This window comes from Neodiprion lecontei, chromosome 1 (assembly GCF_021901455.1).
Source record: "Neodiprion lecontei isolate iyNeoLeco1 chromosome 1, iyNeoLeco1.1, whole genome shotgun sequence".
Lineage (NCBI taxonomy): Eukaryota > Metazoa > Arthropoda > Insecta > Hymenoptera > Diprionidae > Neodiprion > Neodiprion lecontei.
Window position 1 is genome coordinate 21,345,709 of NC_060260.1, and position 20,226 is coordinate 21,365,934.

Consider the following 20,226-nt stretch of genomic DNA (forward strand, 5'->3'; position numbering starts at 1 on the left):
AATTTTTTCGACACTTACAAAGGAAAAAAAAAATAAAAATTGTTAAAAAATAGCAACGAGCGTTGTTGTTAATTCTATGTGTGAATCAAGTTATTGAGGGACATTAATTTGATTCATTATCTTACTGGATTACTCATCTGATTTAAACATTATTCCAGAGCTATGCGTAACCGAGGAGTCGAAATTTATATCCTTGGAGAACAAGAAGGCCTGGAGACTGATGTTATTGATCTTAGATCATTGCTACATAATTCCAAGCTTACCAGGAGCAGCCAACAAATGGCGCTACTCAGAATTCATGACGAGGTCTTAGAGAATGCTCAGTCTGGTCAAAAGCCAAGTGTTGCTCACTTGTTGCATGCAGCATTTCTGATACATCAACAAATATCTAGGGGATCTTCAATCCCACAAGCTGTCGAGTCTGCCTGTATTGATGTTTATCTCAGGTCAAGGTTTGTAAATCACCTACCAACAAGAGATCGTTTGATTTCAATCATTAAAGAAAATACGAGCCAACTACTTTCCACGAATGATGACCAAGAATTCATCGATTGGGGCTCTATTACCTGGAAGACAAATGAATTACAAAAAAACTGCCAACTAGCCCTTATCAGACAGCAGGGAGCGATACTGTCAGCTATTATCAAGAAACATCAGTCATTTACACCATCTGCTCAAAGTAATGGTCATCCTAAATTAACGACCAGTTTTTTGAATGATATTCTCGAAATAACAAGCCGAGAATTTACTTTGGACATTGATATAAATGAAATTATGCAGTATCTATTGTTACACTTCTACCAAATGTCTTCGCTAGAGGATTGGAGACTGAGATATTTATGGCTTTCAAAAATACTGTCATCTGATAACGATTTGTTAGACTTGAGTCGCAAAAACTCTGAACTAGCCAACGAGATTTCAAAATTCGAATTCAGTTACACAACTACTAACTTACCTTGGCATCCAGAATACTCACCAGGAATCGTGGGGAATGAATTACGTCAGAAAAACCTAAATGACAGTAACAGGTTGATGATAATATTATACATGTGCGCCCTAAGTTTGATGGAGGCTAATTTGTTGAAAGAGCAAAAGCTGTCGAAAGATCAAACATTGATTTCAATTCAGCAATATTCTAACTACGTATATCATGGTGAGAAACTATTCAGCACATTGGCCTAGCTCCAATTATATTTATAATCTATAATCTAAAACCAATTGAGGGGCAGTCGTTTCTATGGGAATACAATCTATTGCCACTCACAAAGTTTTCTCAAAAATTAACATTTGGATAATTGTACTCAATTTTTACATTGTTATTGTAATAATCTATTTCAGAACCACTCAATGATTTTTTAATTTTATTTTTTTTTTTCGTTTCAGGAAAATTGACAGCAAGCTTTACCAAACATCCACTGGTATTGAATTTCGTTACATTTCTTACTCAATTGGATAAATGTATCAATCTTGCACTCCGAGATGATTCAGTGATTGTGGACACTGTCAATTGTATCTATATAAAGAAGAACTTGAAGTGGCGAACGCGATTCTACAATTTGGGGAATCTCACATTGATAAACAAACTGCAAAAATCTAAGCACAATAATAACCAGCTAGAAGAAGTATTACTGCTACTGCGAGTTCACTATAAATGGTTGATCAAATTTTTTGTCAAGCTTTTTAAAACCTGCAATGAATTTGCACTAGATCAAGAATGCCGAATTGCCATCAAAGTACTCTTTGCTATGATTGACGACATGAATAAATCATTATCAACAGTGAACGATCCCTTAAGAGTAATATCAAAACAAGTACAGAAATTCTTGAGTCTTCCGACACCATATGCGTCGCAGATAGTAGTTAATATGTATCCAAGATTAAGGCAAGTGTCTGATGTTCACTGTGTCACGAAAGACAAAGGCGCACCTAGATTAAAGCAAGATTTGCAATTAACCATACTACAAAACTCTGAATTTTTGGAAACAAGATTCAAATTGGTTAGTTGGTGGCAGGAGATATATTGTACATCAGATTTAAACGAAAAAATTCCATCGAGTCTCACAGAGATAGAAAGATCTTGCGAAGATGAACACATTGCTTTAAGAACGCCTACTGAAACCGCAGATGTGCTAAGTAAAGTGCGAACAATCTGTGATAAAGAGATGATACTTAGATCAGCAGAAGTACAGCTGTGGCCCATCTATGAATATATATTTTCAATAATTGCACACAATGTTCAAAGAAGAGTTTGCTGCAAATTGTCGAATGATTCTATTGACACAATGATCTCGATAAATCTCTTAACCATGTTTGTAAAAATTCCTACCATTCCAGTAAACGTACTCGCTATTTTAAACGCTGTGATATCAAAACTTGACCATCCCTCAGAAGCATCAAAATTATTACCAGAAGTATTTCTTCGACTTTCCAAACACACTGAAAATTCTTGCGCAGTCAAAAATCCTGGAAAAATGTTACACTGGCAGAGGATTCAAGATGAAGATGTTGAACACAGGAATTTGGATGAAGAAATTGAGGTATTGATCATGAAATTTTCGCTATCGACCAGCCTACTTTTTTACCTAATAGTCATAGTTTGTTTTAATAACTGTATAACTTGCACAGTCTCTTAATCAGGTTGAATCACCTCACACGTTTACAAATTAAGCAAAATCACGCTTTTAGAAAACAGACTGACTACCAGGAAGTCTTGTTTACCGGTTTAATGTTTGTTGTCACGACACATCGCTATTTAGATTACAATAACCAATGAAAAATCGCCAGACCAATCAGTCTAAAACAATAAACATCAAAACACAAAACCTCAATAGAAGTCCGATCATGACTCCACATTAGGATGCCTCATAAAAAATTTTTTTTTTATTTCCAACAACTTCATTAAATGATAGTTGATTACATAGCATTGAATTTCCTGAAAAGAAAACGCTGTGTGACTTCTTTTAGAGGCATGCATCAGCATTTTGTATTCGTCATTCGATTAACATGTAAGAAATCCAGTTCTGATGGGTGGATCGAAATTATCATTTCTCTATACAATCAGCGGAACTTTATTTGGTAGTGTTGACAACTCATTTGGTTTCCTTCAAATCGAGGTTTCGTAGAACATCGAAGTCCCACGTTCTTCGAGATATTTAATATTATCTAAAACGTAGTTTTTTACTTTTTGAAAAATCGGTACCTGGGATATCTCGAAGATCGTATGACTTCAAATGTTCTACGACACATCAATTTGAAGAAGACCGAATGAGTTGTCAACCGCTACCATTTAAAATTCTGTCGATTGTATAGAGGAATGATAATATCCATCCAACCGTCAGAAATGGATTTCTTATGTGTTATTCAAATGGGAAATACAAAATGTCAATGCAGAACCTTTAAAAAAATAGCACAGCGTTTTCCTTTCAGGAGATTCAATATTACGTTCTTAACTGTGGTTTCATGAAGTGGCTGATAAAAAGAATAAATAAAGTTTTTTTGAGGTACCCTACTCCACACCCATACCATGATTTACAAAATTTGCAGTGATAGTGATCAGTTCATAGTGGCACCCAAATTGATAAGATTAAAGCATTGCAGGCACATACGAGTGTCACAAAGTTAAATAACTTTTTTTTCCGTTTCTTCTTCTAAATGTACCTTTTTGCGAATTTCAAGTGGACGGGAAATAGCTGTTTCATACATACTTTGCGAATGGCCGACATGTAACTTTCACCCAGTAAGGCGCCACATTTTTTCATACGTCAATTCTTGCGCTGGCTTTATATACGCAAAAGGAGGATGTTCAAAAGGACTAGGTCAAAAAAAAATCGCATGCATTATGAGCAAGAAGCAATTTCACTCGTATGATCGTAGCCCTTACTCCACTCAGCGAAAACGTTATACTCGACATCGCCTTCCTTCTACCCTTCATACACAATGCACTGACCTGATCAAAGATGATTAGCGCAAAAGAAACGAATTTTTCCTTGAGAAGTTGATCCAATATGATAAATTCTGCTAATTCATTTTTCGTTTCTACTTTGTTCCTACAGGTGGAGTATCCGATGTACGGGGCATCATTAGTTAGCTTGGTATCAGAGTTAATATTGGAGAAGTCGGAGAACAGCAAAAACGAATCTATTCTTTCAATAGCAATGCTTGGATCATATAGAGCAAGAAATAACCAATTAAAAATAGTAAATGAAATCTTATGGAAGAATGCGGTAACATTTAATGCGATAGAATATCAGTACAAATGGAACGATTTTGGCACACTAGAGTCATATTTAGATACGTACTTGACAGCTGTAGCAAAAGCAGAAGCTGAACTTGGCGTACCCTGTGTTAATATGCAAAATGTGAATTTTGAATCGATGCGTGATCCAGTATACGAATATCACCATTCACTAGATGATTTACGTCGTTTCGCAATGAGGTTGAAGACCAAGGAAATATCAGAAAATGATATTGAAGAAGTAGGAGTGATGTGGGCACTGTTAGGGTATGTTCAAGTTTGTGTATTCAGCAACTTGGGTTACATTGATCCAGTACACAAAGTTGGACTTAAACTTAAATACATTAAAGAAGACATAATTGACTGTCAGAAGACACTGTATATCGCTGAGTTGCAAGCGAGACTCATAGGAGGTTGCGTAGGAAGTCAAAATATGCACCCCCACATCCGAGAAATAGCAAGTTATATGAGAAACCTGTTGATTGAAGAAGCCAATCTAAAAACCTACAACGCGATTAGACCACCGTCATCCGAATTTGTTAATTTAACGAGAGAAATCGCTGACTTTAGAAACAGTCTGGGTTCTTATACCATACTTCAAAAGCACTTGAACAAATTAACTAGTCTCGTAGAACAATTTCATGAAAATCGAACTACGATTAACGTGAAGCTTGTTCAAAATGTCATAAGAGAAGTAGAAATGTGGCAGGATTCTGTTAACAGATTTTCCGATGATATGGAGCATAGATTTCTGCCTGGATATCCTGACCTAGTGCTACCTCTACTTTCTGCAGTGGCTCAGATGAAGCATGGAATAAATATTTTGGTTGAAAATATTAAGAAAATTAGTAGCATCTTTAAGGTTAGTTGTAAGGAATATAAAATAGAGTCGTTTATGAGTAATTTGGTACAATTTCCAACTATTGGTAATGATCAAGAGGATCTTCTTGTCTTGGTAGATTTATTACCAAGTGAAATAACGAAAGAAATTATCTGCAAAAATATCCGTACCGAGAACAAACTTTCCTGTAAACGAGAAATCTTTAGGATGATTAAATGTAGCTTGTGTGAGTTGCGTAATTATATCGTGTTGAACGGAAATTTATCAAATTCCCTGTGGTCAAGGTTCAACTCCTTGCTTCAACAAGTTGTACTTACCTGGCAGCAGCAGGAAAAGGAAAAAGAGGAAAAACAAATACGGGAAGATGGCTTGTTCAAAAATAAATGCCTCACAAAGGGCGAGTCCCTGACTGAAGATGAAGAGATTATGATAGAGTTGCACAAGTTATTCCCTAGATACCATGAAGTAGATTTTGGAAACATTGAAACTGATGAAAATCCATCATTGGAGAAAAATTTCTGCCAAACAGAACGAGAAGAAGATGAAACTTATAATGGGCTCATTACGCAAGAAGATATTCAACATATTTATGAATTACATGCTACTGTGGTTCAGTCATTTACCTCTTGTTATTGGCTAGAAAATAATTCAAATTCGTACCGAGTTGAGTACATTGGTCCCCTTATGCAGAGGTACAAAACATTTGGTTTGTTACTAGACAACACCCGATCTGGCTTAACGAATGCTTTGACTACAAAGTTGTATACTAGCTTGAATTTTCTTGTTACGGCAACAGCAGCTATCAGTCAAGGGGACGATAGCGATTTGCTTGGCAATACTCATGGCGGAACTAAACACTCTAAATCCTATGATTTTTATAAAGATAGTAACGTGAAGGAAGCTAAAGAATGCTTACCTATTCTGGAACATATCGTATATCGAGTTAGAAGTTTATTAATCGAGTGGCCAGAACATCCGTCGCTAAAAGCAATCGACACTATTATACAACGGATATACAGTTTTCCTATAACATCTTCGCTGTCTAGATTTTTGACAGGACTGGAGCTTTTGCTGGTAAAAATGCAAGAATGGGAACAAAATGCTCACAGTGCAGTTAGCCTGACTGAGTACTCGATGGTACTAACACAGCAGATTATTTCTTGGAGACGATTAGAGTTATCTTGCTGGATGGACTGCCTGAACGTCACATTCGAAAGATCCAAAATGCAGGCATCTAAATGGTGGTTCTTTATCTACGCTTTAATTGAAGGATACTTGACTGAAACCCAGGATGCAACCGGGGATCCAGAACAGGTTACCAAAGGGAAATTGATAGAATCGTTGCACTTATTTATGAACACATCTACCTTGGGCGAATATTCATCTCGTCTCAACTTACTTTTCACGTTTCATTGTCACATATGTCATATGGCATCAAACGAGAGAAGGGATGAACTTCTCTCAATTTTGTGGAATTTTTATAAATATTACGAACAGTTCACGGAGACTGTTAACAACAGAATTGTTAGCCTGAAAGCTCCTATAGAAAAAAAATTGAAAGATTTTGTTAAAATTGCTAGATGGAATGACATCAGTTACTGGGCAGTAAAAGAAACTATCGAGAAAACCCACAGAACGTTGCACAAATTTATTCGGGAATACGAATCCAAATTAAAACATAATGTATCACTGTGCTTAGTGGCAATGCCAGTAGACTGCAAGACAGGAAATAGATCAGAGATGTGGGAGAAGCCTGTGAATATCGAATATTTTATTAATCAACAAGACAAATCTGTTACAAGTACAATGGCTTTTGAGGAGGATGACAAACTACTTTTGCAAGGCACACTACTTTCCAAAACAGAGACTCTTTTGAGCAAAGCAAAGAAACTTTGCCGTGAAACTATTCTAATGACTTCATACCCAGCATTGCGTACAGGCATTGAACAATTCATACAAGAGGTCATGGACCACAGTTTGCATTTGAAAAATATGGATATCGACCGAACGCAACCCAAGCCAAAACAGAAATCTCAAGCTAAGAGTATACTTCAGCAGAAGAGAATGGCTTTGGCTACATATTTCAAAGCCCTAACTCTTGTAGGAGTATCCTATCGGATCGGCACTTTAACATGGAATAACAATTTAGACAAAGTCATGGACCTATCGGTTCCGCCATTGAATATACGGGCAGCATTTTTATCGTTACGTAAAACAAAGGCGGACACAGAGATGCTTCAATTGTGGGAATGCTGTGATAAGTACTATTATAAATCCTTTGTAATGATAGACGCCGTTGATAGAGCATTGACAACTAATAAAATAGATCTAGGCCCGCAGAACGTAGAACGATGCAGAGGATTCTCTACTCATGTCATGCTGTTAGCCCACGAGCAAAAGCGGAAGTTCACCGAGTCATTTAATTACTTTCTCTCACTCAGATTGCAGCTTGAAAACTTGTCAAATATTCAAAAGAATGATTTGGATATTCCTGAGCAGTGTGAACTTGTTAAAGCTGCGGACAGTCTCAAACAACTGTTAATATCAATGATGACTTGCTTAGAACAGATTAAATTATACTTGAAAACTTGCCCAAGTGAACCAGAGTTTGGCTCGGAACCAGTAAAACAAGTCATCACGATAGATTCAATCAATGTTCCAATGATCAATGCTAAGAAAGGAGACATTATCTGGGAAGATGCAAATTCCATAATAGAAAAATGTTCCCAGAGAGCGACTGTTATAAAAAAAAAATTTGATTTTGTTTTTCCGTGTGCGAAAGTTCAATACAAGTTAGATAAAGACCAATGTAAACTAACTTACATTGCAACATCAGCACAGTTTTCATTTTTGAATGAAAGTTGCGAAACTATTGAGGAAATTGGAATTGCCATCAAAAATTTAAAGCAGCTCTTTTCCGTAGAACACAAAAAAGATTGCCATCCAATATTGGAAAATATTTCATGGTTGGAACAGAAAATGATAAATAACATCAATCAGTTAAAAGAGTTAAAGAAAGTAACTAAATTCAAACTGGAATGTCATGATGTCGAGGATCATATCACTGTCAAGAAATGTCAACAAGATTTAGATCTTTTAATAAACATTGTTTTAATTGCGATACAAAAACTATATAAAAAGAATTTGGCGTTCAACAAAGAATTCCCAATGGCAAAAAGCACATGCACCAAAGACGAATACCAAGAAAGTAACTTGGAAGAGAAGCAATTAACTAACAAATTAATAGGATCTTTAAACACTGACATCCATGAGCTATCTCTAGAGACTGTTTTTCGGAGCATGAACCAACTCTTAACATTGATATCCGGAAGTACTGTGCACACAGCTATAACTTGTAACAGGTAATACATTATTATCATTTTACCAATTCTCATCAGTTGAACTAATTGTAAGAAATATAGAATACATACTATTGAGGAAAAAAATAAGGAAAGCTGTAAGTGCCACTTTTTGGAGGGAAAAAAATTTCTTCAGAAAACATCAATCTTGGTACATGCATAGTTTCTAAAAGAAAATTTTTTTAAATGGCACTTTCAACCTTTTTTAACTTCGCTTTTTAATTTTCTTATCAAGAAAAATTGTGCTCACTAAATTTATTTCATTTTTAGACTACTGCTGAGATGGCGGCCGCTGTTGGAACAATATCTTTTGTTTGTGGAATTTTACCTGAATGAGCAGCTCGCTGCTTTCAGAACAATTTGCAAGATGTCGTATTTGCAGCTTAACGTATTTCTGGATTTAGCAACGAATGGATTTTGTGTACCAAAGGATCTTGACATGGATGAAGGAATGACGGATGAATCCCAAGAGAGTGTGGAGAAGGGGGGAATGGGCCTGGGCGATGGGGAGGGTGATAAAGATGTGTCTGACAGAATTGAGACGGAAGACCAGCTAGATGATGCAAGGCCAGAAAATGAAGAGAGAGAAGAAAAGGAAGACAAAGATTGCAAGGAAGAAGATGCTGGAATCGATATGTCTGAAGACTTTGACAGTAAGCTACAAGATTTTGAAAAAAAAGACAGTGACGAGATCGAAGATAATGAAGAAGATGACAAAGATCTGGATAAACAGATGGGCGAGACGGAAAAAGATGCTGATTGTCTTGATGAGAAAATATGGGGAGATGATGAGAATGAACAAGATGGAGAAAATAAAGATGACAAGGATGAAAATAAAGATCAAGGCGGTGGAGAGGAAAGCAGTGAGAAGGAAATTGGCGCTAAGGAAGATCAAGCCGAAAATGACCAGGACACAGACAATCAGGAGCCGCAAAAAGAAACAAGTGAAGAAGAAAAGAATGAAATCACCGAAATCAATGACCTAAATGAAAATGATGACCAGGTCAATCCTTACCATGGTAAGCACCAGCCAGATCCTGAACCAGAACCTTTTGATCTACCAGAGGATATGAATCTAGATGATGAAGATGTTAAAGAGGATAAACAAGATATGGAAGAAAACCCTTTTGATATAGATGCAATGAAGGATGTTATGCCGCCACCAGAAACAACAGAGGCAGAATTGAATGAAAATCCTGAAACAGATAATAAAAGTGAAGATCACGACTCCAGCGACGAGGAGGGAGATAATCCTGAGGAGAGCGATCTGGCACTGGATGCTCAAGAGCCAGATGAAAATGAAAAAACAGAAACTGACTTACCAGATAGTGATCAACAAGCTGGAAGACCACTGGTGGATGAAGAGGAAGAAACAGATGAAAAGAAAAACGAAGATAAAGAAAATGATGAAGATACAAAGGAAGATAATATAGCAGAGCCAAGCATGGATGCAGGAAGCAAGGAAACTGATGCGGCAGAACAAGTCGATGCACATAAAGGAGGATCGCGAGACAAAGTTGCAGATATGTGTGAAGTGGAGGAAAATGCAAATCCTATGGAAGAGAATAGTCAAATGGAGAATAATGACAAAGGCATTGGCCAAGCTCAATCCAAAGAACAAGAGCAGGGGCAATCGGGCTCTTCTATGCAACATAGCACACCTGTCGCTGACAAGAATTTGGAAAATATCAAGGCAGAAAAACGAAAGAATCCCGGAACGAGTGATGAAAATCGTAGTTTAGTTGATAAAATGGAACCAGAGTGTAAGAAGTTGAAAACTATACACAAAAAAGAAGAACATGTTCCTGATAATATGACACAAAATCCTCCAATTGAAGAAAGTGATGAGGCTGAAATGTATCAACATATTAAGAGTGCAGATAAATATGACAAACACACTCTAGATGCGGCAACTGAAGAACAGGTAAGAGAACAAGCTTCAAATATAGAAAACCAAGAGATTCCCGATGAGAAGAATGATACAATGGACGTAGAGATGCATGCAGATGAAGAGCACGAACATCACAATGAAAACGATGTACAAAATCCAGAAAAGCTTTCCGATGCAAATAAAGATAAAGAAATGGTCTCAAGAGCTAAAGAAAAAAAACGTGCTGAAGATGGCCAAAGAGATATGAATATTGAAGTAGATGGTGAGACAGCAGAAACAGCAAGGGTTGGTAGAGGCTATGAAACAATGTTCCATACTAACATCAGAGACTCTGAAGATAGTATTCTTCCATCTAAAGTACTTGAGCAGAAACGGCTCGAAGTTGAAGCGATGCTAGGTCAATGGTCCCAAATGCCACCAACGGAAGAAGCGACAGCTGCATGGAATTGTCTTAGCACTTTGACAGACGGACCCGCGAGAGATTTGAGTGAGAAATTACGATTGGTTTTAGAGCCTACTCAGGCATCGCGATTAAAAGGAGACTACAGAACAGGGCGGAGAATAAACATGAGAAAAGTCATTCCGTACATTGCTAGTCAGTTCAGGAAGGACAAAATTTGGATGAGACGTACTAAATTATCAAAACGTGACTATCAAATAGTTTTAGCCGTAGATGATTCGAGCAGTATGGCTGATAACCACTCAAAGGAGTTAGCGTTTGAGTCTCTTGCGCTGATTAGCAAAGCTATGACATATTTGGAAGTTGGGCAACTATGCGTCATGAATTTTGGCGAAACTACACACGTTCTTCACCCACTAGGAGAAGCCTTTAATGAACACACTGGCTCTAAGTAAGTGAGATAAGTGGAAACACTATAAGCTCTCGTAAATGGTTTTTCTAAAAAAATCGCATAACTTTTTTTTTCAAATTTTACAATTATTTAACATCAAAATAAAGCGATGAAAGACACTTTTTATGGTATCATTGAAATATTTCGTAATTTTTATACCAATGTTTAGACAGATCCGACGATAATATATTATTTTTTTCATATACAAATAGATTGATACAGCAAATGAGATTTGAGCAAAAGAAGACAATGGTAGGACAACTGGTGGATTTCACTGTGGATATGTTCTCAAGTCAAGCTAGTTCAACGGACAACGCCAAATTGTTAGTTGTGCTGTCTGATGGGCGGGGTATCTTTTCCGAGGGTGTAGACAAAGTGAACTTTGCTGTTAGAAGAGCAAGGATGGCCGATATATTTTTGGTTTTTATTATCGTTGATAATCCCATAAACAAAGTAAGTTGGAAAAAAAACTTAATTAAATTGTCTCACGAAACTAAAATTACCCAGTGCTTTTGACTTCTCTACATTTATATTTTGATTTTAATGACTGTATTTTTTTTTTGTTCCAGGATTCAATTCTGGATATTCGAATGCCTGTTTTCCAAGGTGGCAAGTTAGTTACTATTCGTTCATACATGGACAATTTTCCATTCCCATTCTACATGATACTGCGTGACATAAATGCATTGCCAGCTGTCCTCAGCGATGCCCTTCGACAGTGGTTTGAACTAGTTGGTAAAATTGATACGTAGACTGCACAATTATGTAGTTGCAACTATTATTTAATTTGTTGTAAATCTCATATTTTTACCACAAATGAAAGAAGTTGTCAAGCTTCAATCTCAGTACATTATCTACCTATACATACGAGGAAAGAAAAAATAGCGCTATTATGTGCTTCCGAAAGAAGGAAATAAAGAGTCATTAGTTTTACAGGAAAGATTGTATAAATTCTTCATCTCTGAAATACCAATAATGAGTACGTTTCCATCAGACGTGGAAGACAATAGGAAATGCAGGAAGTAAAATTAGGGAAGATATCAAACTCTTATTCCCAGCTTCATAAAAAATTGGAACTTTAGGGGTTAATCATTCTTGAAATTTGGTGTAATCAGATTAAAAGATTTTCGTGATTTCATAAGATTTCACGGAGGTTATACACCAGATTTCAAGAGAGATTTAGGTAGGCTTCTCATGGTCCGGAATTCGATCCGAATTTACGGATCTGGAATTTGTGTATACACTTTGTCACAGATACCTGTCATCAGTGCCTATCGTTCTACTATTCTGTAGTTCGAAATTCACGTCAACGAAATTATCACTTGTTAATCTGGTTATAATCAGTGTCTCTATGAGAAAATTTGAGAAGAACTATTCTGATTGGCTACGCTCGTTTCGCTCTTGACAGTTCCGGCTGAATGGGACTCGGTATGTCCATAGCACGAGAATACGTTCACCGACACAACCATAGACTTACGAAATCCGTACAAGCAAATATTTTTCATTAATTGCGCCGATTATATTTTTGGAAATATTTTATTGGAATTAACGGAGTACTGGTTGGTTTTGATATTCACGTGTATATCGCGAAATATCGAAGTCTACATATCTTAAACGCGAAAATGGGCTAAACAGCCCCAGTCTCTACGCAATTTTGCACAAAAATACTCCAACACATAGTCATTTGACGCAGAAATAATAGAATGGCACGGTTTCTACGAAATCGCAGTAGAAAATTGGAAAAATTCATGCAATTTTTCCTTTTTTCACATTTAAGATAGGTGGACTTCGAATTTGTATCCCGTTTTTACGGGGATCGGTATCTGCGCAAAACGATCCCCCTCTTTAATATTCTGTCAAACTATGGGGCAATTTTCCCCATATTTTAAGAATTGAAACCAGAGTACGATACCGTCGTCACATGTTCGCCCATGAACTGTGTTCTTAGCTATTACTACATTGTGAGCTTTTTATAGATATTTGGTATAACACCATATTGGTGTAGTAATGTAAGCATCCGAGCTGTGCGCATAGCTTCCTATGTGTGTAATTAATTCCTATTTTGATATACCTATAAGATCGGTTTGACAAGTATCTATATAAGCGTTGCTCTTATACTTTTCGGTTGCCTGTTACTGGGCGTTGCAGCTTGTACGGTTTTGAGTCTATTCCTTGGTATCGTGCAATACTCATAAAGAGCTAGGGATATGTTCTTTTACGTTTCACCTCAAAACTGGTATAAACTTTATTCACCTTAAAGGGTTAATTGTTATTGTATTCATACATTAATTGTAATATTGATTGCGTCAATGTGTGTACATTTGTGGACAATGAATCTGAGACAGCTAATTTTTTACACTAGACAGTTATGTTGGCATCACATAGAAACCTACAGCGCCATAGTCGGCCGAGCGCGAGACAAACTCAATCTCATAAACCCCATGACTATGGAGACTAGAGTACAGGAGTCCAATCTCTAAGGCGGAGAGGCAGAAAAGGCGTCCGCGAAACTCCGAGATCTAATAGTGCACGGTTTAATCACCAGCGTCGCTCCGGACGTTCTGATCCTATAAATATAGTAATACAGTGATATAATGACCAAAATTATAATAATTATAATAAACGTAAATATGTGCGGCATCATGGAGACTATTATATTTAATATACATATAGCTATCGGTCCAGAGTGACGACAGCACCGCTGTAGCGGAACCCTTATTTCTCATAATTTCGCGGACACATCTTCAATACAGAAATTGGACTCCTGTACTCTAGTCTCCATGCCCATGACCGTCGAATCTAACCTTGAAATACTGCGGGGATGATGGCTTGCACGAAGTATAGATACAAGGAGTCTGAACGTAATGTTGAACGAATGGTCGTAATTTAGGGGACAGATTTTTTTGCCGGTAGAGTGCGCCACTTTTTAAGAAGCACTCGTTTAAATTCTTACGCGGGAAGTCTTGTTGCTATTGACACCTCTCTGGAAAAAAATATTCTGAGAAATGTGGAATTAAATACAAAGTTTTAGGATTTACATTTAACTTTTCTCTCCGTAGCACTTTTATTAAAACATTTGACTAGAAAATGCCCCCGCATTATTATGAAATTGTTAATTATTTTTTTTGTTAATTCTTTTTTATGCTCGTCACAGCCAACAAAAATTGATATATTTCTTGTCGTATCGTCATTTATATCAGAGATTGTTGAAGAATCATTATTTAATAGCAAGCTACAATTGTTTTCATTGTCGTCATTAGTATGTGATTTTGGCTCAGCTTTCTTCCTCAAATGAACTTTCTGGTATTCATACACATATACACTACCATCTTTTAAAATCTCTCGATCAGTTTTAATCACATTCTCTGGATTAAAGTGTAATTCGCAAATAAAACTGCTAGCTTTTAATTCTTGTCCCAAAGCTGAGCTCCATTTACTACGCAATTCAACATCCTTAAAAGTAATATATATTTTTATATTTAAGCACATAAATAAAAATATTTTTCAAATATTAGAAAACTACATAAATTTTAGAATTATTTGTTAATAACACAAATTTTCAATATTATTTTGAGGTTACTCACTTTTGGTGCTTTGAATAAAGCTACTTTCTCTACATTCTCACTTGCCTTTCGGCCACTAAGACAACCATGAACAGCCCAACACCTACCCATTGTTTTCTTAAAATTAATTTTAAATAGATAAATTTTTATTTTATATTTAATTTAATTAATTTTAACATTCGCGAGCTAGTATATGGTGTATGTTTACGTGTAATAATAATAATAACAACGGTACGTCCTGAGTACTTGCGCAGCCAGTGGCAGAAAAGAGAACTATGATTTAGGTTTATTATTGCGTACATTAATACTATGAAAACCCCGATACCGTTCAGACTCCTTGTATCTATACTCCGTGATGGCTTGTTAGATTGACACCGATGGAAACTATAGGCAGTGTTCCCAACCCGTCCGTGGGGGGCTATGTGACCAGGGCCGTAGCATTATAGTACCGAACAAAAAATTATAGTACTTTTTTGAAAATGTTAATAATGCAATAAAATCACGGAATATTATTTTTATAAGTATATTATCCCTATCCATTACAATACGCGTGCGTACTTACATTTAATTGTACGAATGACCAGAAGGTACTTATTTGAATTATTTTTGTACACACTAGGAATGACGGCAGGAACTGGCGGGAAGCGGGAAACGGGGCGCTCAAATCAACACCAACGCGCCTGAGCCCGAACCGTGCATGTCAGCGCCCTCCGCAATAATGTGGTTAAAATTAAAAACCACATTATGGTGAATGGCGCTGACAATTTTTTGCCTAGCGCGAAAAGATTTGAATACGTTTCTTTGGAAAAGTATTAAAAATCTTTTTTTTTCGAAAAGTATTAAAGAATTTTGTCCCGCCAGTTTTTGTATTACAAAAAAAAACTTCTTTTTATACAAATTTCCAAATTATAGTAGATTTCCGTCACATAATGAAAGTTCTATGTTACATAGTACGAAGTTCATATTTATGTGACATCTACTATAATTATGTGACGGTTGGGAACACTGACTATAGGTAAGGAGGCCGAACGCAATGCTGGCAAAATGGACTGTGAAAGTGATGAACGATCCGCGGATTGTACCCGCTTTTCAGCGCTACCACTGCGGGCTCCGTCAGCGCGGTGGTTTTGAATCGTCGATCCTCACGTATGTATCCTATCAGTGATCCTATTCCGTTGACTGAAGACTCCTATTCGTAACCAGGCGCTGGTATCGCTTGCGGATACATCTCGAACTACAAGATCTTTCATCACTTTCACGATCCACTTTTCGACGATTCCGCCAGATGCGTTCGGCCTCCTTACCTCTAGTCTCCATGTTGAGACCACTGAACTTTAAGTTCAGTGCACGGAGTAGTAGGAAGGAGACAACACTCAAGCAACACTTGGCTCAAAAGCTGGCCCAGTTTTTGGGGCAACGTACGAAGAATTGTCAAGATGCGATTTAAGCGCCTCTTGCGGTGTAAGCCCGTATAGCGCTCTCACCCCCTTCCCCATATGATCTTACGATTCGCCGTTTGCAAATCTTTTCCTCGGATTTAATGTCGGTTGAGATTAGAAAAGTAATCACTCGGTTTTTAATGTTTTTTAGTCACTTCAGATGCGTATTTTACGAATTGACGGAGCATGTTTATAAAACGTAGCTTATAGATTATGATTGCCGCCCTTTTTTTTACATTTTATAGCGAGAATTTCACTTTTTTCCATTAGAGGCGCTCAAATCGCATTTAGACAATTCCTCTTACGTTACCTCAAAACTGGGGACAAGTTTTATCGCAGAGTGTTGTCTCCTTCCTAATACTCCGTGGTTCAGTGCAAGAAGGTTAGAAAACAGGACACCGAACTCCTATAGTAATGCGAGTTTGAGGTGGGCTCATATATGACCGCCGCCTGGCGTCGCTGCTAACCGTAGGGTACATGCGAAATCCGATACTGCGCATTTTTACATTAATTCTGTTTCTAGCCCGCGTCGCTCGCGTCACGCGCATCGTGCATACACATAACCTTAAACTGTACGAGCAAGCAAGAACGAAGCGAAGGGGGAGACGGGTGACCACGGGGGGACTCGAATTACTTGACTGCGCAGTGCACTACGGTTAGCAGCGACGCCGGGTGGCGGTCGTATGTGGGACTACCCCACCACCCGAGTTCGTTCTCCTGTCTAGCCTTCTTAGTTCAGTGATTGACACGTATCCTAAGGTTAGATTCGACGGCCATAAGTTATATTATGTTTATTGAAATCAGCTCCCTGCAACTCAGTGTTTCAGAAAACGAGTCTATGTTGTCACACTCGGTAGAGAGCGTTAGTAGTACAGTTGCGCGGTTTGCGATATATATCAGTGGGTTTGCGCCACTGATATATATATACACTGGATTGGATATTACCGTATACTCTACGTGTAAGATCGTGTGTCCAATTGAACACTTGAATTTCCGCCATCTTGTACAGAAAGTTGTCACAGAATGCGCGCTAGATTTGAACTGCGTAAAATATGCTATTTAAATCTAACGATATATTCGTCACACAAAAAAGTTTTTGACGAGTAAAATAATGTTTGATACATTAAATGAAGAACAAATCATTTTTTCGAAGGTATATTATTATTTACAATTATATGATGTAAAAGATCATTAAATAATATGACGAAAAACTTGTATTTAAGCGTGATTTTTCTTTATGTTCAAAAGAAGTCCTCAATTCTAAGAAGTTTCCGTCCATTATCCTTTATCCTATGGTGGGCTGAATTTCATACGGATTATTCAAAAATTTGTATAACACTAATTCAACCGTTAGGGAATTCATTTACCATCCATTGATCATCAAAGTGGAGCTTAAGACATGTAAAAAAAGTTTTGAATTAAACTATATCGAATTGGGTGAGTAAAAACTTTATTCAAAAATATGGAGAATAAAACATTCCTTGCAAACGTTAAGGAATTTTTATAGAGTTGCGTGCGATAAACCACAACAATATAATTAGTAGTATCAATCCACAATCCATTCACATGAAGAAAAAGTTACAAGCACAATCAAAAGAAAATAAAAAAGATGTACATATCTGAGCATGCAAATCAGGTACAAATGTGTAGGTGCTCATGTAATTTGGTTACATTCACTGTGGTGGGCCGATCGGATTCATCCTGAAATTCGGTCTGCTGCAAGTTTTCACCTACAGATAAGTTACTAATAAATAACGACAATGGAAATACACAGAAATGTGTCACACACGATTTTTCTGTAACAGAGCACTTTATAATCTGTAGGTAATTAACCGCTTCAACGACATTGACGCAATAGTGCATCACATCAACGTGTCTTTATGCACACTGAGTTTTCTCTGACCTAAAAGGGATTAATAGTTTCAGATCTTACCAAATAACTGGGATACTGCCTTTTCGTAAAGTTATATAATTTTTACTTTTCTTCTGAAAGCAAGAGAGTTCAAAGTGGTCGGAACACAGAAAGCTATCACTTGATGGAGACCACGGACCAATGTTTATATTTGCGATCCACTGCTTCATAATATCAGGTTCATCCAATGGGAACCTACATAACAAGCAAAGTTTAAATTTATTAATTCACACGTTATATTGCATTGAGTAACGGTACTTACTTGAAGAATGAATAGCCACGTCCATATTCCCTTAATCGGTGACAAGATGAACACTCTGATTTTGGGTTGTCAAATATAGTTGGTACACTGTTCTTTTTCAATGTAATTAGGAATCCTGTCCTATCAAAGCAGTCATTTGTAAAATGAGCCGAACACAATGTGCTATTTCGGTTTGGCTTCCAGTCCTTCCTCTTCATTTCTTTTAACCACTGCTGAAGGCGCAACACATCTTTCACGGGAAATCTACATATCGAATTATAATTTAATCCCTGAGTCAATAATACCCGAGTTTTCAATTTCAATTATAATAAGATCGGTTCATAATTCAAATATTGTGAATTTTTACTGACACGATTCGTACGTTATAATACTCGTTAAATATAATTAGTAAATACTTCGTATGCTGACATAACCTCTGCAAGTTATCATTTGCAGAACGCTTCAGCGTTGTATACTCACTTGTGAAATGATCGCCCACAATATTTTGATTGCTTTGTTTTGCAAAAAACGCAGGTACTCATTGTTACCTCAATAATTGTTACTGTAATTTTCCAACACAATCGATTATATACACATACATATATCACGTATATATTTATATATATCTGAAGTGACAAGAATCTGTACAAAATGGCTACCGTTCAATTGGCGTGACGGCACCACGCTTAAATCCAATCCAGTGTATATATATATCAGTGGTTTGCGCGATTACCTTTACGGCCTTTACAGAGTGCAACCCGTGCAACTGCACTACTAGCGCCTTCAATAAGAACTAAAATTATGTGACATACTAGGTTACTCTTTTTACTTTTTCGCTCGATCTAAGTTGCAGGGGGCTGATTGAAATTGAGTTTGTTTCGCTCTCGGCGCACTATGGCGCTGTAGGTTTCTCTGTGATGGCAACATAACTGTCTAGTGTAAAAAATTAGCCGTCTCAGGTTCATTGTCTCCATGTGTACGTATGCATGTATGTATCTATGTGATCAATTTTTTTGTCCGACGATTGGTTTAGAACGAGGTACCGGATTGCAATGATTTTGATCTCAATGGACACTGCTTTTCCAAACTAAGAAATGATTATATTGTGGTGTCGATTGGTTTAGTACTTTTTAATTTATGTAAATAACAAATTTCCATAAGATAAAATAAAAATACTATCTTGTGAATGGCCAAACGGATTCCATTGAAAATTGGTACCGCAGTGTTTTTGAGGTCGCTGATCCCGAATCTAAGGTCAAAGTTGCATAATATAAAATGGTGAATCCAATATTGTAGAAAAAAATCTAAAAATATTCGTATTTTGGAAGATATTAGTAGCAGAGACTTTTTGGGTCACCGATAACGAGAAAACTCTACACATTAATGTATTGTAACGGATTGCAATTGGTTTACTGTTAAAATGGGGCAATCTACGAATTGCCGCTAAAGAGGAAAATGGGTCTTTTGAACTTTTGAATAATTCTAATATCAATACGAGGTACAAAAAATGAATTACGGAAATTAGGTGTTACGCAATGTGCACGATGACATTACTGTTATTTATTAATAAATGAATAATACTCGATTGTCGCAAGGCTAATCCGAGTTTAAGGTCAGTTCAGTCTATTTCCAAAGTATATAAAAAAAAAACTGAACCCCATTTAAGAATGTATAGGAAGTACAATCATATTCAAAACTCCATAGTAATGAGATTTATGTATTATTGCCGGATAAAAATCTGAAAAAAGCTCTTTTACCTTATTGACAATTGGAAGAACAATAAGTTTTAACAATAATAATGTCAAAAAGTTATTACAAAAAACAATGATAAAATTGGTCATTACCAAATATTTTGATAGATGTATTTTTCTGTTGTATCTATATTTGTAATCGCT

The 20,226-nt window shown here is 36.7% G+C and overlaps 2 protein-coding genes across 2 annotated transcripts in view; one reads left to right on the forward strand and one right to left on the reverse strand.

Moving 5' to 3' along the window:
- The window catches only part of LOC107222848 (midasin), a 124,436-nt gene extending 111,564 nt beyond the window's left edge, over positions 1–12,872 (forward strand). Inside the window, exons 20-25 of the mRNA XM_015662368.2 lie at positions 159–1,153; positions 1,384–2,537; positions 4,053–8,437; positions 8,705–11,176; positions 11,389–11,629; positions 11,746–12,872. Of these exons, the coding sequence (XP_015517854.2) occupies positions 159–1,153; positions 1,384–2,537; positions 4,053–8,437; positions 8,705–11,176; positions 11,389–11,629; positions 11,746–11,928 (9,430 nt within the window). The 3' untranslated portion in view covers positions 11,929–12,872. The remainder of the gene's footprint in view (positions 1–158; positions 1,154–1,383; positions 2,538–4,052; positions 8,438–8,704; positions 11,177–11,388; positions 11,630–11,745) is intronic.
- Positions 12,873–18,107: 5,235 nt separating this feature from the next.
- On the reverse strand, positions 18,108–18,977 carry LOC124296602. The gene is made up of 3 exons (XM_046746639.1): positions 18,812–18,977; positions 18,353–18,595; positions 18,108–18,285 (listed from the first exon to the last, which is right to left on the reverse strand). Exons 1-3 carry the CDS (start codon positions 18,871–18,873, stop codon positions 18,108–18,110), a joined length of 483 nt encoding a protein of 160 aa, XP_046602595.1. The 5' UTR covers positions 18,874–18,977.
- Between the last annotated feature and the right edge of the window lie 1,249 nt (positions 18,978–20,226).

What these genes read in the sequence shown, in the direction of transcription:
- LOC124296602 (XM_046746639.1), bottom strand. Translation starts at nt 18,873, where the DNA reads ATGAGTACCTGCGTTTTTTGCAAAACAAAGCAATCAAAATATTGTGGG. An exon ending in TGTGGGCGATCATTTCACAA is followed by an intron (nt 18,596 to 18,811) that starts GTGAGTATACAA and finishes TTCGATATGTAG; the next exon opens with ATTTCCCGTGAAAGATGTGT. An exon ending in CGTGGCTATTCATTCTTCAA is followed by an intron (nt 18,286 to 18,352) that starts GTAAGTACCGTT and finishes CTTGTTATGTAG; the next exon opens with GTTCCCATTGGATGAACCTG.